Genomic DNA, 17,235 nt, shown 5'->3' on the forward strand with positions numbered 1-17,235 from the left:
AACGTCCGCCGCGCCCCTCCCCGGCCCGGGACTGCTCATCATCTTTTCTGGGCAGCCACCACCGAGACAATAAACACGCAGGCCCCCTAGCGACCTTCGGTTCCGCGCGGCCAGGCCGGCTCGCCGCCGTCTCCGGCCCGCACTCCTGGCCCGGGCGCCGACCGGACGACAGGCGCAGCCCCCGCGGGCCCGAGCGCGCGCCCCTCCGCCCGCAGCCCGGGAGACCTCCCGCGGCCCCGCCCGGCGGCACTAGCTTCCCGCGGAGGCGCCCGGCCCGCCTCGCCTCCCCCGCCCCGCGCCCGCCAACTCCCAGCTCGCGGCCCTGATTGGCCGCCGCATTCCCGCTCTCCTTCCCGAACCGCCATTTTGAAAATCTTGTTGATTCTGGGGAGCAGAGCGCGCGACGCGAGCGTCACGCCAGACAGCGGCCCGCGCGCCTTGTCCTCAGCGTCGGCCGCCGCCGCCTCCCGGAGCCTCCTCGTGCCCTCGCGCGCCAGGCCCGCGGCGGCCGGGACCCGTGGTGAGGGCTGCGTCGGGGGACTGGAGGCCCGGCCGCCCCCGCCGCGGCCGACTGGGGAGGGACGCAGCCATTTGGACAGCGGCCCGGGGCGGGGGAGGGGACGCGGAGCGGCCGCCAGCAGCTTGGGCCGGGCCGTGGACCGCGCTGACTGGGGGCGGCGGGGCGGCGGGGCGGCGGGGCGGGAGGGGCGGGAGAGGTTTCCCGCCTCGGGGAATCCCTGGACGGCGGGCGGAGCCGGAGGGAAGCAGCCCCTGGGGACCGAGCGGTGCTGTCCCGGCTGCGGGAGGAGGCAACTTGCCGCGGCCCCCCGCTTCCTGGGGCAGTGAAGGGTCGCATCAGTCTCGGAGGCTGCCCGGTCCAGGCCGCCGGAGCTAGGGGACCGAGACGTCTGCTTCCTCCCGGCCCGCAGGTCCACACCATGTCCTCCTCGGCCCCCGCTGCGGAGGGAGAGGGAACCCTCACCCAGCCCGAGTCCGAGAAGGAACCCGAAATGCCCGGGCCCAGAGAGGAGAGTGAGGAGGAGGACGAGGACGACGAGGAGGAGGAGGAAGAAAAAGGTGGGGAGAAGTCGCATCCCAAGTGTTGGGTTTTTCGGACTGAAGTTTTTTTTTCCAGGAAGCAGTTATCTTGCTCTTTTGGTGCTTAGAGGCATTAAATCGGAGTGATTTTCAGCGGGAATGTATGCAGAAGTCTATCTGCTTTTGTGTTGAGCAGTGGCATAGACTTGATTTTGTGAGTTCCAGTTTTTAAAATATTTGTTGACGTGTTTATGATGTGTTTTGGAGTACAGCTGACTTCTTGCCTGCACTATACGTTCATAACACTTCTTCTTTTGACAGGAAGTTTGTAAGTTTCAGATCTGCTTTTAGAAATCTGTGTGCACCTTGAAGTTGCTAAGTGAATGTTTTTTAATTTTGCTAATTTCATTACACATGTTTTGCCTTTTGAAGTTATTGTAAGGTCTTTAATCACACGTTAAGATTTAAGAGAAGTTATCAATCCTAGTTCTGGAAGTATTTTAATATTTTAAAAAATATTTTTGCACTTGCCGAACCTCCTTCAAAGGAGAGTTTCTCTCACAGGGAAACACGGGTGAAAGCTGTTACTATTTGAGACAGTAGTTAAAAATGAAAAAAGTGAACTATGAAAGAAAGTTAAATGTGAGCCCAGAGCTGTTTCGGTTTCAGAGTTTCCTCTGCCCTACGGGAGGGCAATATTAACCCTTACTGGACTGGAGGTGTTAAGGAGTGGTCCTCTGTCCGTTTATCCAAGATGCTCGCTGCGGCGCCAGCTTCCTGAGATGTGTTCAACCATTTAAAAATCCAAGTCACAGCTCTGAGCATTTTTTGATATTAGCCTAGTCTAGGTTTATTTTGGATATGGCTAGAACTTAGCCAGACTTGTGAAGAGGTTGACGTTCTCTTCCCAAACTCAGGTTTAACTGCTAATTTCTTTCAAGCCTCAATAAGCCCATGGTCAGCATTTTATAAATACAGTCTGGGTTAAGATTACAAGGTATGCTTTTTGTTTGTTTAGTGTGATATGTGCCCTAAGAAGGGAGCATGACCATATTTAAGTACAGCATTGCTTTTTATATATAAATTTTGCTTAATTGTTAATATAAATTGTTTTTTAATTATATAATAACTGAAAAAGTACCTCATTACTGGCAAAAGACTCAGCAGTTTTTCATCCAATTTTTTGTTTGTTTTTTAGTCTTTCTGTGAAGACAGAGTTGGGATACCACAGAGATGGTGAATTTTCTTTATGTCAGGAAAAAATTAGAGAAGTCAGGTAAACAGTCTATACATGACCAACACAGTGATGCTTGGAGGACTGGTGGTAGTTCAAAGAATCTCATGTTTTGTTCTAGATGGGTAAATTGTGATTTTTTTTTTTAACATGATTGTGTAAAACATTTGTCTCCTAACGGTTTTATAGTTCTGGTTTATGATTATTCTTTTTACTCATTTGAGGTGTCTGTGGGACAACTAGAATTGTGAAAGTCTTTATTCTACTTAAATCTGAATATTTAGCACTGAGGTATCGTGGAAGCAAGGCAGTGAAATCAGAGAAGTCTGTGCTAAATAAAGGTCGGATTAGCCAAAACTGGCAGTGATTTCGGGGGAGGGGAAGATGAGAGAAATAACTTGTAAAAGATACTCCTACGTTAATGTCTTTGGAAGCTGGGTGGATGATATTAGTGTTTTGTGGAAAAAAAAATTCACTAAGATGAGCAAGTTTGGAGATGACTTCTGTTTTGGATATGTTGAGTTTAGGTGCCTGTTAAGTGGAGCTGTCCAGGTGGCAGCCAGGCATATACATTCAGCCCTCCATGTCCGTGGTTCCTTATCTATGAATTCAACCAAGAATGAATCAAAAATACTTGAGAAAAACAAATGGATGGTTGTGTCTGTACTGAACATGTACAAATTTCTATTCTGATCATTATTCCCTAAACAATACAGTATAACTGTTATTTACCTAACATTTACATCATAGGAAGTGTAAGTAGTCTAGAGATGATTTAAAGTATACTAGAGGATGTTCATAGGTTATCCGCAAATAATACACCATTTTATGTAAGGGACTTGAGCATCTGTGGGTTTTGGTATTGGAGGCGTGGGGGGTCCTGGCACCAATCCATGATGTGTACTAATACCTAGGGGTGACTATTGGTTGATATGAATCTCAGAAGAAAGCTCTGGACTGGAGATTGACCAGGAAGTCATTAGTTTGTAGGTGGTAATCAGAGGCAAGCAAATGGTTTAAATCATTGGGGAGAGGAATTTGAGTGATAATAGGGATTGCTTTTGTGTTCTTACTCTTCAGTCTGTACAACATGGCCAGAATATACCTGCTGATATCCCTTTCTCCTGACTCTTGTTTCTGTGCAAATCCTCATATCCCTAGATCTTACCTATCTTTCAAAGCCAGCACCAGTGAGTGCTTTGATACTTTTTCTCTAGACCAAAAATAATCAATCCCTCAACTCACAGAACTTATTTGTATCTTTAAGGTGTTTTATCTTCTACATTGAAGTAAAATATATCTCATTTGTCTGGGAAACATCTCTTTCAAAAGACATTCAATGTCTTAATCATCTATTCATCCCCTCTTAGTACTGAGTGTAACTTGCACAAAACCAGCCATTCATTTGAATGAATGGAAGTACCTCTAATAATATAGTGTTCACTTATTTATCTGATTTTATTTCAATCAGTAGGTAAATTATTTTAGATAAATGGGGCTTAATGTTTTAAATTTTAAAATATATGCTATGGATTTTCAAAAACAATTTTTTAAGCAGTCTGGAGTAAATAGAATTTAACTTTTTTCAGAGTGATTTATGGCTATCATTATGAACATTTATTAAACTACAAAGCAGTGCTCTCTCAATTGATTGTATTAAATGTAAACTTGTAGAATTTTGTCTTAGCTGGTTATTCCATGCTGTTCTGACTGGAAGTCCTTATTTTTGTCAATTTATTAAATTATTACTGTTCTGTCTTTTGAAGTTCTTAGAACTCCCATTCTAAACTTACTATTTCTGATGTGCAGCAAACTGTGAATCACAACTAATAAACAGAATTATGTCCAAGCATTAATTAAAGAGAGCTAAGATGATTTTTCTTCACAAATAGTGATTGGACTTTAATAGCAGTAATTTTAGTTGGATAAAAGTTTGCTTTCTGATTTTTTTTTTTTAACCTGCATTCCTGTGAGTTTTCCAGGTAAGTAAAATATTACTCTGAAAAATTTTTCACGGTGCTCTATTAATTTATGAAGTGTTTTCATCTTTTATGTCATTTGCTTCCGAAAACCATGCTCAGGAGAAGAGTAAGATATTAAGTTTTGGGGAGCTTTTTTCTCATGTTTTCCAATAAAGTTAATACATTCTTTAATCTTTTTACTTAAGAAATATTAAATTAATTTCCAGAAAAGAGTCTCATCGTGGAAGGCAAGAGGGAAAAGAAAAAAGTAGAGAGGTTGACGATGCAAGTCTCTTCCTTACAAAGAGAGCCATTTACAATTGCACAAGGTAAGTTTATTCTCTATTCCTTTCATCTTATGGTGAAAATGCCTAAATGTGCAAAAATGATGGCTAGTACTGCTCAATACTATTTAGTATTTAGTAATATACTTTTGGTATAATTTAATTTGCTTCATTAGAGCAAAGTTACATGTAAATTATGCTGTAAAAATAATTCTTATCCATTTAACTTTTTGAATGTATTAATAAGCAATGAGTATTTAATTATGGTGGTTTTTTTTCTAGGAAAGGGGCAGAAACTTTGTGAAATTGAAAGGATACATTTTTTTCTGAGTAAGAAGAAAACAGATGAACTTAGAAATCTGCATAAACTACTTTACAACAGGCCAGGCACAGTAAGACCCTTTTATACCTTTAATCTATTTCATGTTTATAAATTTAGTTCTGTAAAGGACGTCAGTCCACTAGCTCAATTTCCACACTGTGCTAGTGAGCAAACTAAGACACTTGTTAAATGACTTGTCAGAGGACATAGCTGGATGTTAGCAATTAGGATTGTAATATCTAAGGCTTTCTACTGTAGTTTTTTCTATTCCAAATTGAAATTTGAATTATGAAATCCAAATTGTGATGGTTTTAGTGATCTTTAAATGTATTAGAAGAAATTTATTTTTTGGATTTTTCTGGCCATTCAGAATAAATGATGCAGTGTAATTGTATCTCATTTTGAGCAAATACCTGATAAAATGGGTGGTGATTCTTTGCCCAAGGATTTATTATACTGTACATATAACAGTATTTTACATAATTGAGAAAACTTTGCTTTAGGTTGTACATGGGCAAAGTAAACTTTGATCTTAGACTAGAATGTCTGAAACATGGTATAATTTATTTTTACATGTGTTAATCTCACTGATCCTCACAACAGTCTAATTAACGTAAGTCCCATAACTAGTAAATGGTATTAACTTTTTGAGGTACTCACTGTTCTTTTCAAAGAATAAAGTACTTGACTTTGTGATTGGAAAATAAATATCAGAGTTAACACTAGTAACTTACTTATAGAAAGGATATCTTTTTAAGTAGTAACTTTTAACATCCCCTGATACTGTCAGATAACTTTTAGTTCTGGTAAAAAAAATTCTCAGATAGAAATTCATTCAAATTTAAACTGATATTCTCAAAGAATTAAGTTTGTAGGATTTTTATAATGTTAGTAAATTATTATAGTAACAAATATATTTTTCAATTTTGAACAAGAAATGTCGAATAAACCAATATTGTAACTCAGAGACACATGGAAATAAGTATGTTGGCTTTGAATTGTTTTTGAATTTTTTCTTGTGTACATTACTAAATAATAAATAGCATTCATAATATGAGAAACATTTTCAGGTGTCCTCATTAAAGAAGAATGTGGGTCAGTTCAGTGGCTTTCCATTTGAAAAAGGAAGTACCCAATATAAAAAGAAGGAAGAAATGTTGAAAAAGTAAGTTATTTTTATAAATACTATGTTATGATTAGTGTACTTTAAGTTTGTCTTTTAACATTAAAAAATGATTGCTGGCCGGGCGCGGTGGCTCACGCCTGTAATCCTAGCACTCTGGGAGGCCGAGGCGGGTGGATTGCTCAAGGTCAGGAGTTCGAGACCAGCCTGAGCGAGACCCCGTCTCTACTAAAAATGGAAAGACATTATATGGACAACTAAAAATCTATATAGAAAAAATTAGCCGGGCATAGTGGCGCATGCCTGTAGTCCCAGCTACTCGGGAGGCTGAGGCAGTAGGATCGCTTAAGCCGAGGAGTCTGAGGTTGCTGTGAGCTAAGCTGACGCCACGGCACTCACTCTAGCCTGGGCAACAAAGTGAGACTCTGTCTCAACAAAAAAAAAAAAAAAATGATTGCTCATTCATTTTCAGTAGATTGCTAATTCTTTGCGTTAAATGCCAATGTTTGACTTGTCTTCATCGTTATGAACTTGGGGTGTCCATAAATTTCCAATAGTTGCTATCAAGATTATTGAAAACTCTTAAAGAAATTTTTATTTTCTAGGAGAATGATACATACAGGTCATTCATTCAGCATCCAAAATTCAAAAGGTCTAAAGGGAATATAATGAAAAATCTTTCCATTTCCTGTCCCCTGTCGTTCCCTGTGTCACCTTTAAACCATTTAAACTATTTTGAAGATAATCAGTTTGATAGACAGAAATGGCATCTTTTTTTGTTGTTGTTGTTGGAGACGGGGTCTTGCTCTGTCACCCAGGCTAGAGTGCGTTGGCCCAATCATAGCTCATTGTAACCTCAAACTTCTGGGCTCAAGCAATCCTCTTGCCCTGGCCTCCTGAGTAGTTAGGACTACAGGCGCCTGCCACCACACCTGGCTGATTTTTTGTTTTGTTTTGTAGAGAATGGGGTCTCACTATGTTGACCAGGCTGGTCTCAAACTCCTGGCCTCAAGCAATCCTCCTGCCTTGGCCTCCCAAAGTGCTGGGATTACAGGCATGAGCCATTGTGCCCAGTCGAGATGATATATTCTTAGAGCTTGTTTGTTAAATACCTTGTAGTTTAAGAAATTGAATAATAAAGGTAATTATTCTTTCATTGAAACATTGTCATAGTGGCAATGTTGAGGGGAAAATGTAATATTTAATCACCAGCCAGAAGAGTTATCAAGGCCATGAATTTTATAGTATTCAAAACTTTTTACATAATTTTATAACTTTGCTAATTTAGAATTTATTAAATGTTAATTTATTCTTGTACTGCCTTTAAAACTTAACTGGTGAGTGCTATTTTCAATTTGTTAATCATATCTAGTTGTACACTAGTCAAGATTATTAAGAGTAAGATTTAGAGAAACATTGGCTACTTTTTAAAAAAAGTTTGTAACTGAGCCAATTTATGGGCTGTTGCTTTTATATTATATTAGAGAAAATATTTGTAAACTTTCCTGTATTGTCACATTGGTTTCTTCCATTTTCTGTTTCAGATTTAGAAATGCCATGTTAAAGAGCATCTGTGAGGTTCTTGATTTGGAGAGATCAGGTGTAAATAGTGAACTAGTGAAGAGGATCCTGAATTTCTTAATGCATCCAAAGCCATCTGGCAAAGTAAGGATCAATTTTTCTATTTTCATAATAAATCAGTTAATTATTGCCTCTCTTTACTTTCTCTTTTCTGTGAAACAGTAATTGGTTAATAGCATTGCTGTCAATACTGTAATATCTACATTCAAAGACTATACCTTCTATTGACATATCGATAACAATTTCATGATAGGAATAATATAGAAGGCATAAGGATGTGCTCCTTTAGGTAAAAGAGATGTAAGATTAAGAAACATAAATTAATGTTAGGTGGGACCAAAAAAAATATTCAGGATAATGTATCTAGAAAGCACTGGAAGAATGGAAACAGGTTGAATTGAGGATGAGTTGTTGGGCTGGCAGGGGTGCAACCTATAATCAGGTCAGAAAAGACAAAAAGGGGAGTTATATTAGAACTGGATGTTTTCTAGATGTTGGAAATAAGGTTATTAAAAGTGATATTTAAAAAGCTGACTCTTACAAGTTTCTTAGATTGGTATTCCAGAATCTTCAGCAAAGTCCAGGAGCTGGGCAAAGAAGTAAATTGGCCTTAAGTTTTCCCACTCTTCATAAAATCTAGATTAGGTTTGCCCTAACTACTGAACAATAACAAATGATATCAGGGATTAGTGTTGAGCTTGCTTCTTCAGTATGTTTTAGGTCTGTCAGCAAATGTGTTTGTATTATTCCTCATTTTGTTAGAAAAAATCTAGCAGGCCTGGGAGTTCAGGTGAACACCATCTGGAGAGGAAAGAGGGCATGAAGAATTGAAACCAGAAAATAGCTCTGGGACTTGGTTTTTGCCCATCCGTGATTCTGATCACCATTAGCTGAGCAAGGACAGATAAAGGATATTCAAGGTGTTAACTTTTGTTATGCAGCTACAACCAAAAGGGTATGATGATTTTTGGTGTTCCATATTGGCTTATTTAAAGACAAAAGATGATCTTTTTAAACTTTTACTATGGCTATACTTGTATATTCTTAGAATTTCATGTGGCAAGGTGATCACTATTTCCTCAGAAGGAATTACTGTATTTCTCATGAGAGATATGTTTATATTCATCTTTTTCTCAGTGATTTTCAAATTTATTAGGTTCAGGGCCCTATTATCCTCTTAAAAAATTAATGAGGATCCCAAGAGCTTTTGTTTATGTGAGTTATTTTGATGTTTACTATATTTGAAATTAAAACTGAATATTTTTATTTTAAATTAACATGTTAATAAAAGTAATATTTTGTATGACAAATATATTTTCAAAAAAACTAATGAGAAGAATGGCCTTATTTTATGTTTTTGCACATCTGTTTAATGTCTAGCTTAAGAGGAAACAGCTTGATTCTCATCTGTTTCTGAGTGCATTTTGTTGTAGTGTATTGTTTTACTTTAAGTATATGAAGAAAATTCAGCCTCACATAAGTATGCAGTTAGAAGAAAGTATTCTTAAAGTCCTTTTAGATAACTCTGGATATTCTCCTTTGGCACAATACCACACAACACCAAAACTCTACAAATTGATAGTTTTTTAAAGGTTAGTTGTAATGTTTAATATAGATCTGAAACCATGTTAACGAACTTGGTCTTTTACCTATGTATGGTTTTGTAGTATTATGTACTTACCATTTATAAATATTGGTTCCCTGAATTATGCAGATCTTCCAGATGTTGACACATTTCATTAAACACTGTCAAAGAGTCACAGTAATTAATGCAAACACCATCTCATCAGAAGAATGTTTAGGTGTTTGGAAACTGTAAAGTTCACCGTAGTAGATGTGAATTTTCCAAAACTCTAATTTCCACTTGAAATCATGAAATTTATCATTGGTAATAAATACTCTGAATTTTCTTTGAAGGGACAGGCTCGCTTTGTTCATTTTTAAGAACATGTCTATCAGATACCTAAGTCTGAATAGCCATATTTGACAGATCCTTTAAAAATGGTGTTCTATGAAAAAAGTAGCTAGTTTAGCTCACAACTCAATTACACGGAATCTTTTCCTTGATAAAACCAATGAACTTCAATAAAGTAGCTAGATTATGTGCATTCCCATTTTGTCATGTATAAAGATGTGTACTACAGAGTTGAGAGTTAATAGAAGTAATATTTATTGCTTCATCAAGGGCATTCTTAAGTGAAATCGTTGAGGTTTTTTTTTTGTTACTGATTGCTGCTTATGTGTGGTTGTGAGGAATACAATGACAACTAGTGCATTTTGCTGCCTTGATTAGTGCTAAGGTGCCAGTGGTTTTACCCACCTTTAGTTTTATATAATTAGTACAAATGTCAACATAGTGAAAAGAGCAAATAAATAGTATGTTGTGGACTCCTGAAAAGGTCTTAGGAATCCCCAGGGTCCATTAACCACACCTGGAAAATCACTGTTTTATCCTTTCATACGGGACCTCTTATATCAGTTTTTCGTATATGACCTTGTGATGATTATCCCTTAATCTGATGGTATCAGACTCAAACTATTTTCTATGCTACCATAAGTTTCCATCATTTAAGAAAAATGCTATAAATTCATTATTACTTTTTCTCCTCTATAATAATTTTTAGATTGTTAAATGAACATAACATTCATCTTTGATTGTTTCACTATTCTTCTATTTGGATTTCTACCTTGATTATTTTATTTATCAGATTTTTGTTTCCAAAAAGAGATAATGCTGTTTTGACACTGGATTTTGATTAATAGATTTAACTGTTTTTAGAACAAGTATGGAAAGGCTTATAAAGCATTCGCATATTACAACTTTTTGATTTTTGTTTTTAAAGCTCCTCGTTTACTTTTGGGAGCTGCATTTTCTTGATTGGTTGCTTGAATAACTTTAATATCCTTTCACTTTTCTGTATAGATTTATCCATTACCTATTTCAGTCCCCATAGTAATAATTCTGTATGTATACAGATTACATTCTTGCTACCTGCATCTGATTTCTGAGCTGAGTTAGTGAGAGATACCACGTTTTTCTAATATATTTGAGACCTGGAGTTAATATAGCAAGTAAGTAGGAAAGTAAGTAAGAGTTTGGATAGTAAGAGTCACTTTTGCTTCAAACAGTACTATCAAAGAATTTATCCAAATCATTTAAGATCCTGATTATAGTTGGTAATGGTAGTAGTTCACATAGCAAGGATATCAGTATATGTTCAAGAAAGTTTCTTGTAGAGCATCTTCTTTGAAGAATGTCTTTGATCGGTCTACTAACTTAGTTTCTGGAGTGACCTAAATTGGTTGTTTCTCAGCCTTTAGAAGAGTGGGTAGTTTGGGCAAGTTAGAGGCTATCCTGTGGTTTGTAGATAGCCTGAGAACACTACATTACACAAAGCAGCCACTTTGACAGTGACTTCTAGGAGACTAGAGGTTCCTGGGAGGGAAGAGATTGTGGTTCTGCTAATTTCATGAAAGATACTGCCTAAAGTTACCACAAACATTTACGCAGTTGAATACTTTAAGATTATATTATGTAATTTTACTTTAATGTTTTTGCTTATTGCCAAAAATGAAGTAACAAAGGCAAAAATAAAAGAATATAAAAGGTATTCAATCTTAGAAATAAATAATGTTAATTCTTTACTGTATATATTTTCAGATTCTTTATGTGAGGTAATTTTGTGGTTTTCAATTTTAGAATTTAGCAGAACTCCCGTAAGAAAACATTTATTGGTGAATTAATCAAATCATTTTCCTCACATGATCTACTCTGCTTTTAAAATATGTATGGTTTAATTGATTATCAGAGTAAAAGCAGTACACTTATTTTGTGGTTCTTAATTAGTTTCATAATTAACATACCCAACATTTATTGCATACTTAGAAGCATCAATGAGAATATGATGCTGGCATTATTGAAAGAGCACAGAAGTAATGTGGGGAATTTAAATTGTATAGTTCATTCACAAATTCAGATTGTATAATTGGTAATAAGGTTTTATTTTCTGTAGAGATGATTCCGCCCACTCCTTTGGTAGGCCCTCTAAAGCAAGGAACTCTAGCAGTGACAGTTTTAATAAATTACCAACGTGACTTAAAATATTGTCTTGATAAAGTGTAAACAATCATCTCAGCCTAACACAGTGTGTACGTGGGCTTCTAGTCCCATGTCAGAAATTAGAATACATATTTCTCAACATTTGACAAGTTTTGCTAGGTGTTTAGAACACAAATGAAATGGTACTGGTAACAGGTAACACAGTTTTAGGTTAACCTGACACATTAAGTTAAAGATGTTCTCTGTAAAGCTACTAAGCTTGTAAATTTTCTTAGAGGAGAGCAAGAAGTTGTTGAATTGAGAAGTAGATGTGAAAAACAGAGTTGAGTTCAGGTGCAGTGACTCGGGCCTGTAATCCTGGCACTTTGGGAGGCTGAGGCAGGAGGGTTGCTTGAGACCAGGAGTTTAAGACCAGCAAGAGAAAGACCCCATCTTTACAAAAAATAGAAAAATTACCTGGGCATGGTGATACCCATGGTGAGCTATAGTGTAGCTCCTCAGGAGGCTGAACCAGGATGATGGCTTGAGCCCAGAAGTTTGAAGTTCAGTGAGCTGATGATGCCACTGCACTCTAGCCTGGGTGACAGAAAGAGACCATGTGTCCAAACAAAACAAAAAGAGTTGGTTGGCTTTGAAATATAATACCTCAGTGGTGTTATCTTTATACATTTTTTTTTTTTGCACAGCCATTGCCAAAATCTAAAAAAACTTCTAGCAAAGGCAGTAAAAAGGAACGGAGCGGTTCTGGAATGGCAAGGAAAGCTAAGCGAACCAAATGTCCTGAAATTCTGTCCGATGAATCTAGTAGTGATGAAGATGAAAAGAAAAACAAGGAAGAGTCTTCAGATGATGAAGATAAAGAAAGTGAAGAGGAGGTAAAATGTTTTACTCCATTTTTTAAATTCTTTCCATGGGGAGAAGTAAAATATTAATATTCTTGCTGTGTATTTGGTATACCCAGAAAACAGAGTTCCATATTGGTTGTTTTTAATTCCAAAGATGCAGAAATAGTGAAGTATGAACCAATTTCTTTTCCTTGCGGACCTTTTAGTTGCATTGCCATGCTGGAGTGTAGGAGTTGGAAAAGAGTGAGGTTGGTGTAGACTGGATTTTGAAGTGGGCCTTGAGCTGGACCATGAAGACTAACGTAGGTAAATGAGAAGGGCAGGGCAGCAGGACATGTGTATCCTGAACAGAAGCAGATTCTTGCAGAATTTTTTTCATGACATATTAATATTTTATAATTGACTTGAACTATTGTTTTATGCAAAAGCAAGGGGTTTAAGGGCCATTATTTTTTCTCAACCTGTTGGTTATTATTTAATGAGAATAACGGTATTTGAAGTTTGTTTGATCAGCAGGTAAGTTTTATATCACTTGGAATGCCTGCCATTTTCTTTTATTTGGTAGTATTTGTAAAATGTTGAGAATACTTAGCTTCCAAAGTGAAACTTTGGGAAGAAAAGAACTGCTGAAGCAATTAAAAAGGTTAACTTTACCCTCTGTTGGGTGTTATCTTCAATCAAGTAGATCAGGGAGAGTGGGTACAGGAGATGAGTTCCTAGTATTGTCAGTGGTGTTTTGGTACACTCTATTTTAATTTTGTTTTGGTGCCTTCTTTCAGAGGTCCGAACTTGGTCTGTTAGTTGGGTAATAAACCGTGCCTTATCTAGGAACTTGACTAATGCCATCTTGACATTTGGGGCCAGATGATTTTTTATTGTGGGGGATACTTCCCAAACTCCTGTTTTGACAACCAAAGGTGTTCTTCAGACATTGCTAATTGTCCCCGGGGGATGGGAGGGAATCATCTCCAGTTGAGACCACTGAATTAGAGGGAATAAAGATGCAGTGAACTCTGGTTTTAATATGTGTATGAATTTAGTATGTGTATTTGTCTTGAAGTATTTAAAATTCATGCTTGTTTTAATGTCATTTTACAAAGACTTGTGTAAAGCTAAGTATGAAATGCTTCATAATTTAAGAAAGATGGTTACAAATCTGGCAGCTGCTTCATAAATATCTTAATATATATTTGGCATGAAAGAAGATGAGTAACTGAAGCACTAAGGTTTCTATGGATGGGACATCTGGTAGGAAAACATGTTTGTTTATATGTACATATATAATAGTGACAATTTTAAAAGTATTCTTCATTCAGCAAATATGTGGTTGTCTTCTATGTGCCATTCACTGTTTCCTAAACCCTTTTTAAGGACAGAGTTAAAGTGTGAAAAGTTGTTATGGAATATAACATCTAATTTTTTCATAGAGACATTATGATTACAGGCATGGGCTTTGAAAACTGGATTCGAATCCCAGCTCTACCTTGGATTATCACTGTAGGACCCTTGGGCAAATTATTTAAACTCCATACCTCTGTTTCCCATCTGTAAAGTGGGAGTGGTAATAGTACCAGCCTCATAGTCTCATATTAAATGACTTTATTTAAAATACTGAGAACAGTGCCTGGTACATGTACTATGTAAATATTAGTTGCTGCTATTAATATTAGAATTAAGAGGACCTTTTATGACAAGTAAAATTTCTTAATCTAATCTTCCCATCATTACCAAGGTGTAGGTTAAAAAGTAAGGGTATTTTATACTCATTTTCTTAGTTATTTTCCAGGTTGTTCCACAGTTCTAAGTAGAGTTAGTTGAACTCTGTGTATACAGATGATGTCTGATTTATTAACCATATTGGTTCCTAGATAATAATCACAAGTGGAACTGTCCCATTATAAATGAAAGCCTTACTTCCTTTGGTACCATAATCTAGGGTCTGTCGCTAAAAACCCAGGTCAAATGATGAAAATCCATAGGGGAAGAAAAAGCTCAAAAATGCTTTTACAGACATTAAGTATATGAAATCACACAACATAAAAGCTCTATCATATTCTTGCCTGTGCTATTTTTCCTGCCTGTGCTAGTGCTGACAGACTTCATAAAATATTCCAATAAAGTCTAGACTGAGAAGTTTTTTTTCTTTTTTCTGGTATATGTCCCTCCAGCAAGCACACAGGTATTCTTATTGCTCTAAAGACCCTTTAAATTTAGCACTGTCCTTCTCAACCTTTCATTGCTGATTTGAAAGGTAAGTTCTGGCAAGAGAATTTATACATCTCTATGGCAACTTTGTTTTTCCTTATTCCATTTTATGAAGACTCAGTTAAGTGGCAGATGTGTTAGGGACTTCATAAATGGAGGTATTTTTGGTCATTACTATGAAAGAACCTCTTTTCTAAGAGGCTATAAAAAAAAAGTTACAGGTTAATCAGAAAAGCTGTGGATTGCCTGTAGATTTTTTTTTTTTTATAGAAAATTATTAAATTATTTATTTTCTGAAACTAATTTTTGTTTGATAAATAAGACTCCTCTCCATTAAGATCAACTTCTATTGGAGTAATTGTAAATTTAGGTAGATTAATTTTACCTTTTCCTGTTTCCTCTGTAAAATAAGGGGTTTGGACTATATTCTGCAGTTCAAATATAATCTATTGTTGAAGTCAGAAATCTTACTCAAGCAGAAATCCAGTTCAAATTGTATTTTTTTTTTGGCTGATTATGTGAGGTTGAATAGTATTTGCTCACCTGCTAGTTTTCATGTTTAGCTATGTGGAAGAGTAGGATGTTTATAAGTAAATTCATTATTTTTAAAATGAAATCACTGAAATCCACATAGTTAGAAATGAGTTTTTTAAAAGTCATTTAAAAGAAAATATGTCAGATTTAGCATATTAGCTGAAAATTGCTAAAACATTTGAGGTTCTCTGTACCTTTGTTTCTATGATAAGCAATAAGTAATTCACCAGTTTTATAATCCTTTTTCCTTGGAATTAACTCAAATAAAAGAGGTTGCTCTTTCGGAGAGTAATTTCAGTATTTCCTTTATGAAAGATTCCTTCTGATTTTCCTTATTAACTTTCCTCATGGACATTGGCTTTTTAGAGCAATAGAAGGAGAGCTGTTGGGAGCTAGAAAGAAATTGGTAGATGAATTTTTCTTTAAAATGAGAGAGTAGGAAAATCTACCTATCGGGTACAATGTACACTATTCTGGTGATGGGTACACTGAAAGCCCTGACTTCAGCATTATATGATTCATCCATGTAACAAAGAACACTTGTATCCCCTAAATCTATTGAAATTTAAAAAATGAGAGAATAGGAAAATAAACAGGTTTGGTGATTTGTATAAACTGGTTCTGAAAATCTACTCATGCCGATGTTGGATTAACTTTAGGGGAAGATTGCTGAAGTGAGCCACTGAGGTTAAACCATGCTCTGTCATGCTATTGGCAGGTATTAGCCTGAGCAGAGAGGAGTTACTGGAGAGGACAGAAAAAAAAGGAAAATCAGTGCCAGTTGGAGAAAATAACTGTAATAATCTTTTAGCCCCTTAAAAGCATACTTTGCTGCTTTTTTCATATTATCCTAATACCTCTCCAGTTTTTATTTTCTAGTGTTTTTATAGCACACTCTTATCTCTAGAAAGTATAAAATAAACTTTATGGATTTTTACTTTTTGAGTATTTAGAATTTATCTGAATGTTCTCATATGTATCAGGAATATTTTCAGCTGATGTAATTCACAACTTTACTAATAATGTTCAAAACAAAAATTTTACTTTGATGTCAAGAAGTCCACAGACGGGCAACTCTGGGCCAATATAGCTGCTCAAGAGAGGTTTCAAAGATGTGGGTACCTTCCTGATCTGCCATCTTTAGTATATATGGCATTTAACTTCATGATCGCAAGGTGGTGGTTTTACCTTTAGACATTGTATCCATCTTCCAGACAAGGAAGAGCCAAGGGCTTTCTCCTGGTGATGTTTTGGCTTTTTTTCCTGGAAGGGGGGGATCCCTTTTACCGGAGATCTCCGTATTCCTGGCATTGGCCAACACTCTGTCATCTCCCTATCTAGGTGCAGGGGAAGCTGTGAGATCCAGTTGTTAGCTTTCCTGCCTGTATTGTTGAGTGAGCCATCCTACAGTGTTTGCCAAATCAGAGAAACTTTCAGTTATTTTTGGTAAACTATTTGGACCATTCAGGGGATTATTTGGGTGTGGTGTGAGGGTGAATATGAAAGTTTTGTTAATCCTTAAGTATGTTTTTAGAAGCTAAGAAATCTCATCTCCTAATTTCATCAGAAGAATTACAAAACTGTAAACCATTTAAACCTTTTGTTGGAAGGCAAAGTTGAATAATCAACCTAATAAAATCCATTTAGACTTAAACTTTCATAATGTTTTATGAAACATAACTAGACTTGCACATTCTTTACTCTTGGCGTTTTGAGTTTGCTCAGCCAAGTTGTTAAAAGAATAGTGTATTTTAAGCTAATTTTTATTTTGTTCATCTGTTCACCCAGTACAACCTTTCTGCTGTGAGGACAGAATTCTGGCTCTGTGACAGGCGTCTTTTTTGGAGACCCTCCTTCAAGAGCCCTGCTGCCTATAAAAGATAGGTAAGCCTTATTCTCCCAAGATTTTTTTTTTTTTTTTTTTTTTTTGCCTTCCTTCAAAAAGTGCTTATGTCAGTCCTCAGATTCTGTACCTTTATGGTTATCAGAGACAGGGAAAATCCCCTTCAAATTTTTGAAAATTTATATTACTAATCTTTACAAAATTT

The 17,235-nt window shown here is 36.8% G+C and overlaps 1 protein-coding gene across 3 annotated transcripts in view; it reads left to right on the top strand.

The window, feature by feature from the left end:
• Positions 1–307: 307 nt before the first annotated feature.
• DEK (DEK proto-oncogene) overlaps positions 308–17,235 on the top strand; it is a 29,214-nt gene continuing 12,286 nt past the window's right edge. Inside the window, exons 1-7 of one of the 3 annotated variants that reach the window (XM_069493057.1) lie at positions 308–520; positions 930–1,077; positions 4,461–4,562; positions 4,800–4,909; positions 5,910–6,004; positions 7,507–7,627; positions 12,290–12,478. In XM_069493057.1, the coding sequence (XP_069349158.1) occupies positions 939–1,077; positions 4,461–4,562; positions 4,800–4,909; positions 5,910–6,004; positions 7,507–7,627; positions 12,290–12,478 (756 nt within the window). In that variant the 5' untranslated portion in view covers positions 308–520; positions 930–938. Of the gene's footprint in view, positions 521–929; positions 1,088–4,460; positions 4,563–4,799; positions 4,910–5,909; positions 6,005–7,506; positions 7,628–12,289; positions 12,479–17,235 lie in introns of all 3 variants that reach the window. The other 2 variants (XM_069493056.1, XM_069493058.1) reach the window with 2 other exon arrangements.

This window comes from Eulemur rufifrons, chromosome 18 (genome assembly GCF_041146395.1).
Source record: "Eulemur rufifrons isolate Redbay chromosome 18, OSU_ERuf_1, whole genome shotgun sequence".
Classification (NCBI taxonomy): Eukaryota; Metazoa; Chordata; class Mammalia; order Primates; family Lemuridae; genus Eulemur; species Eulemur rufifrons.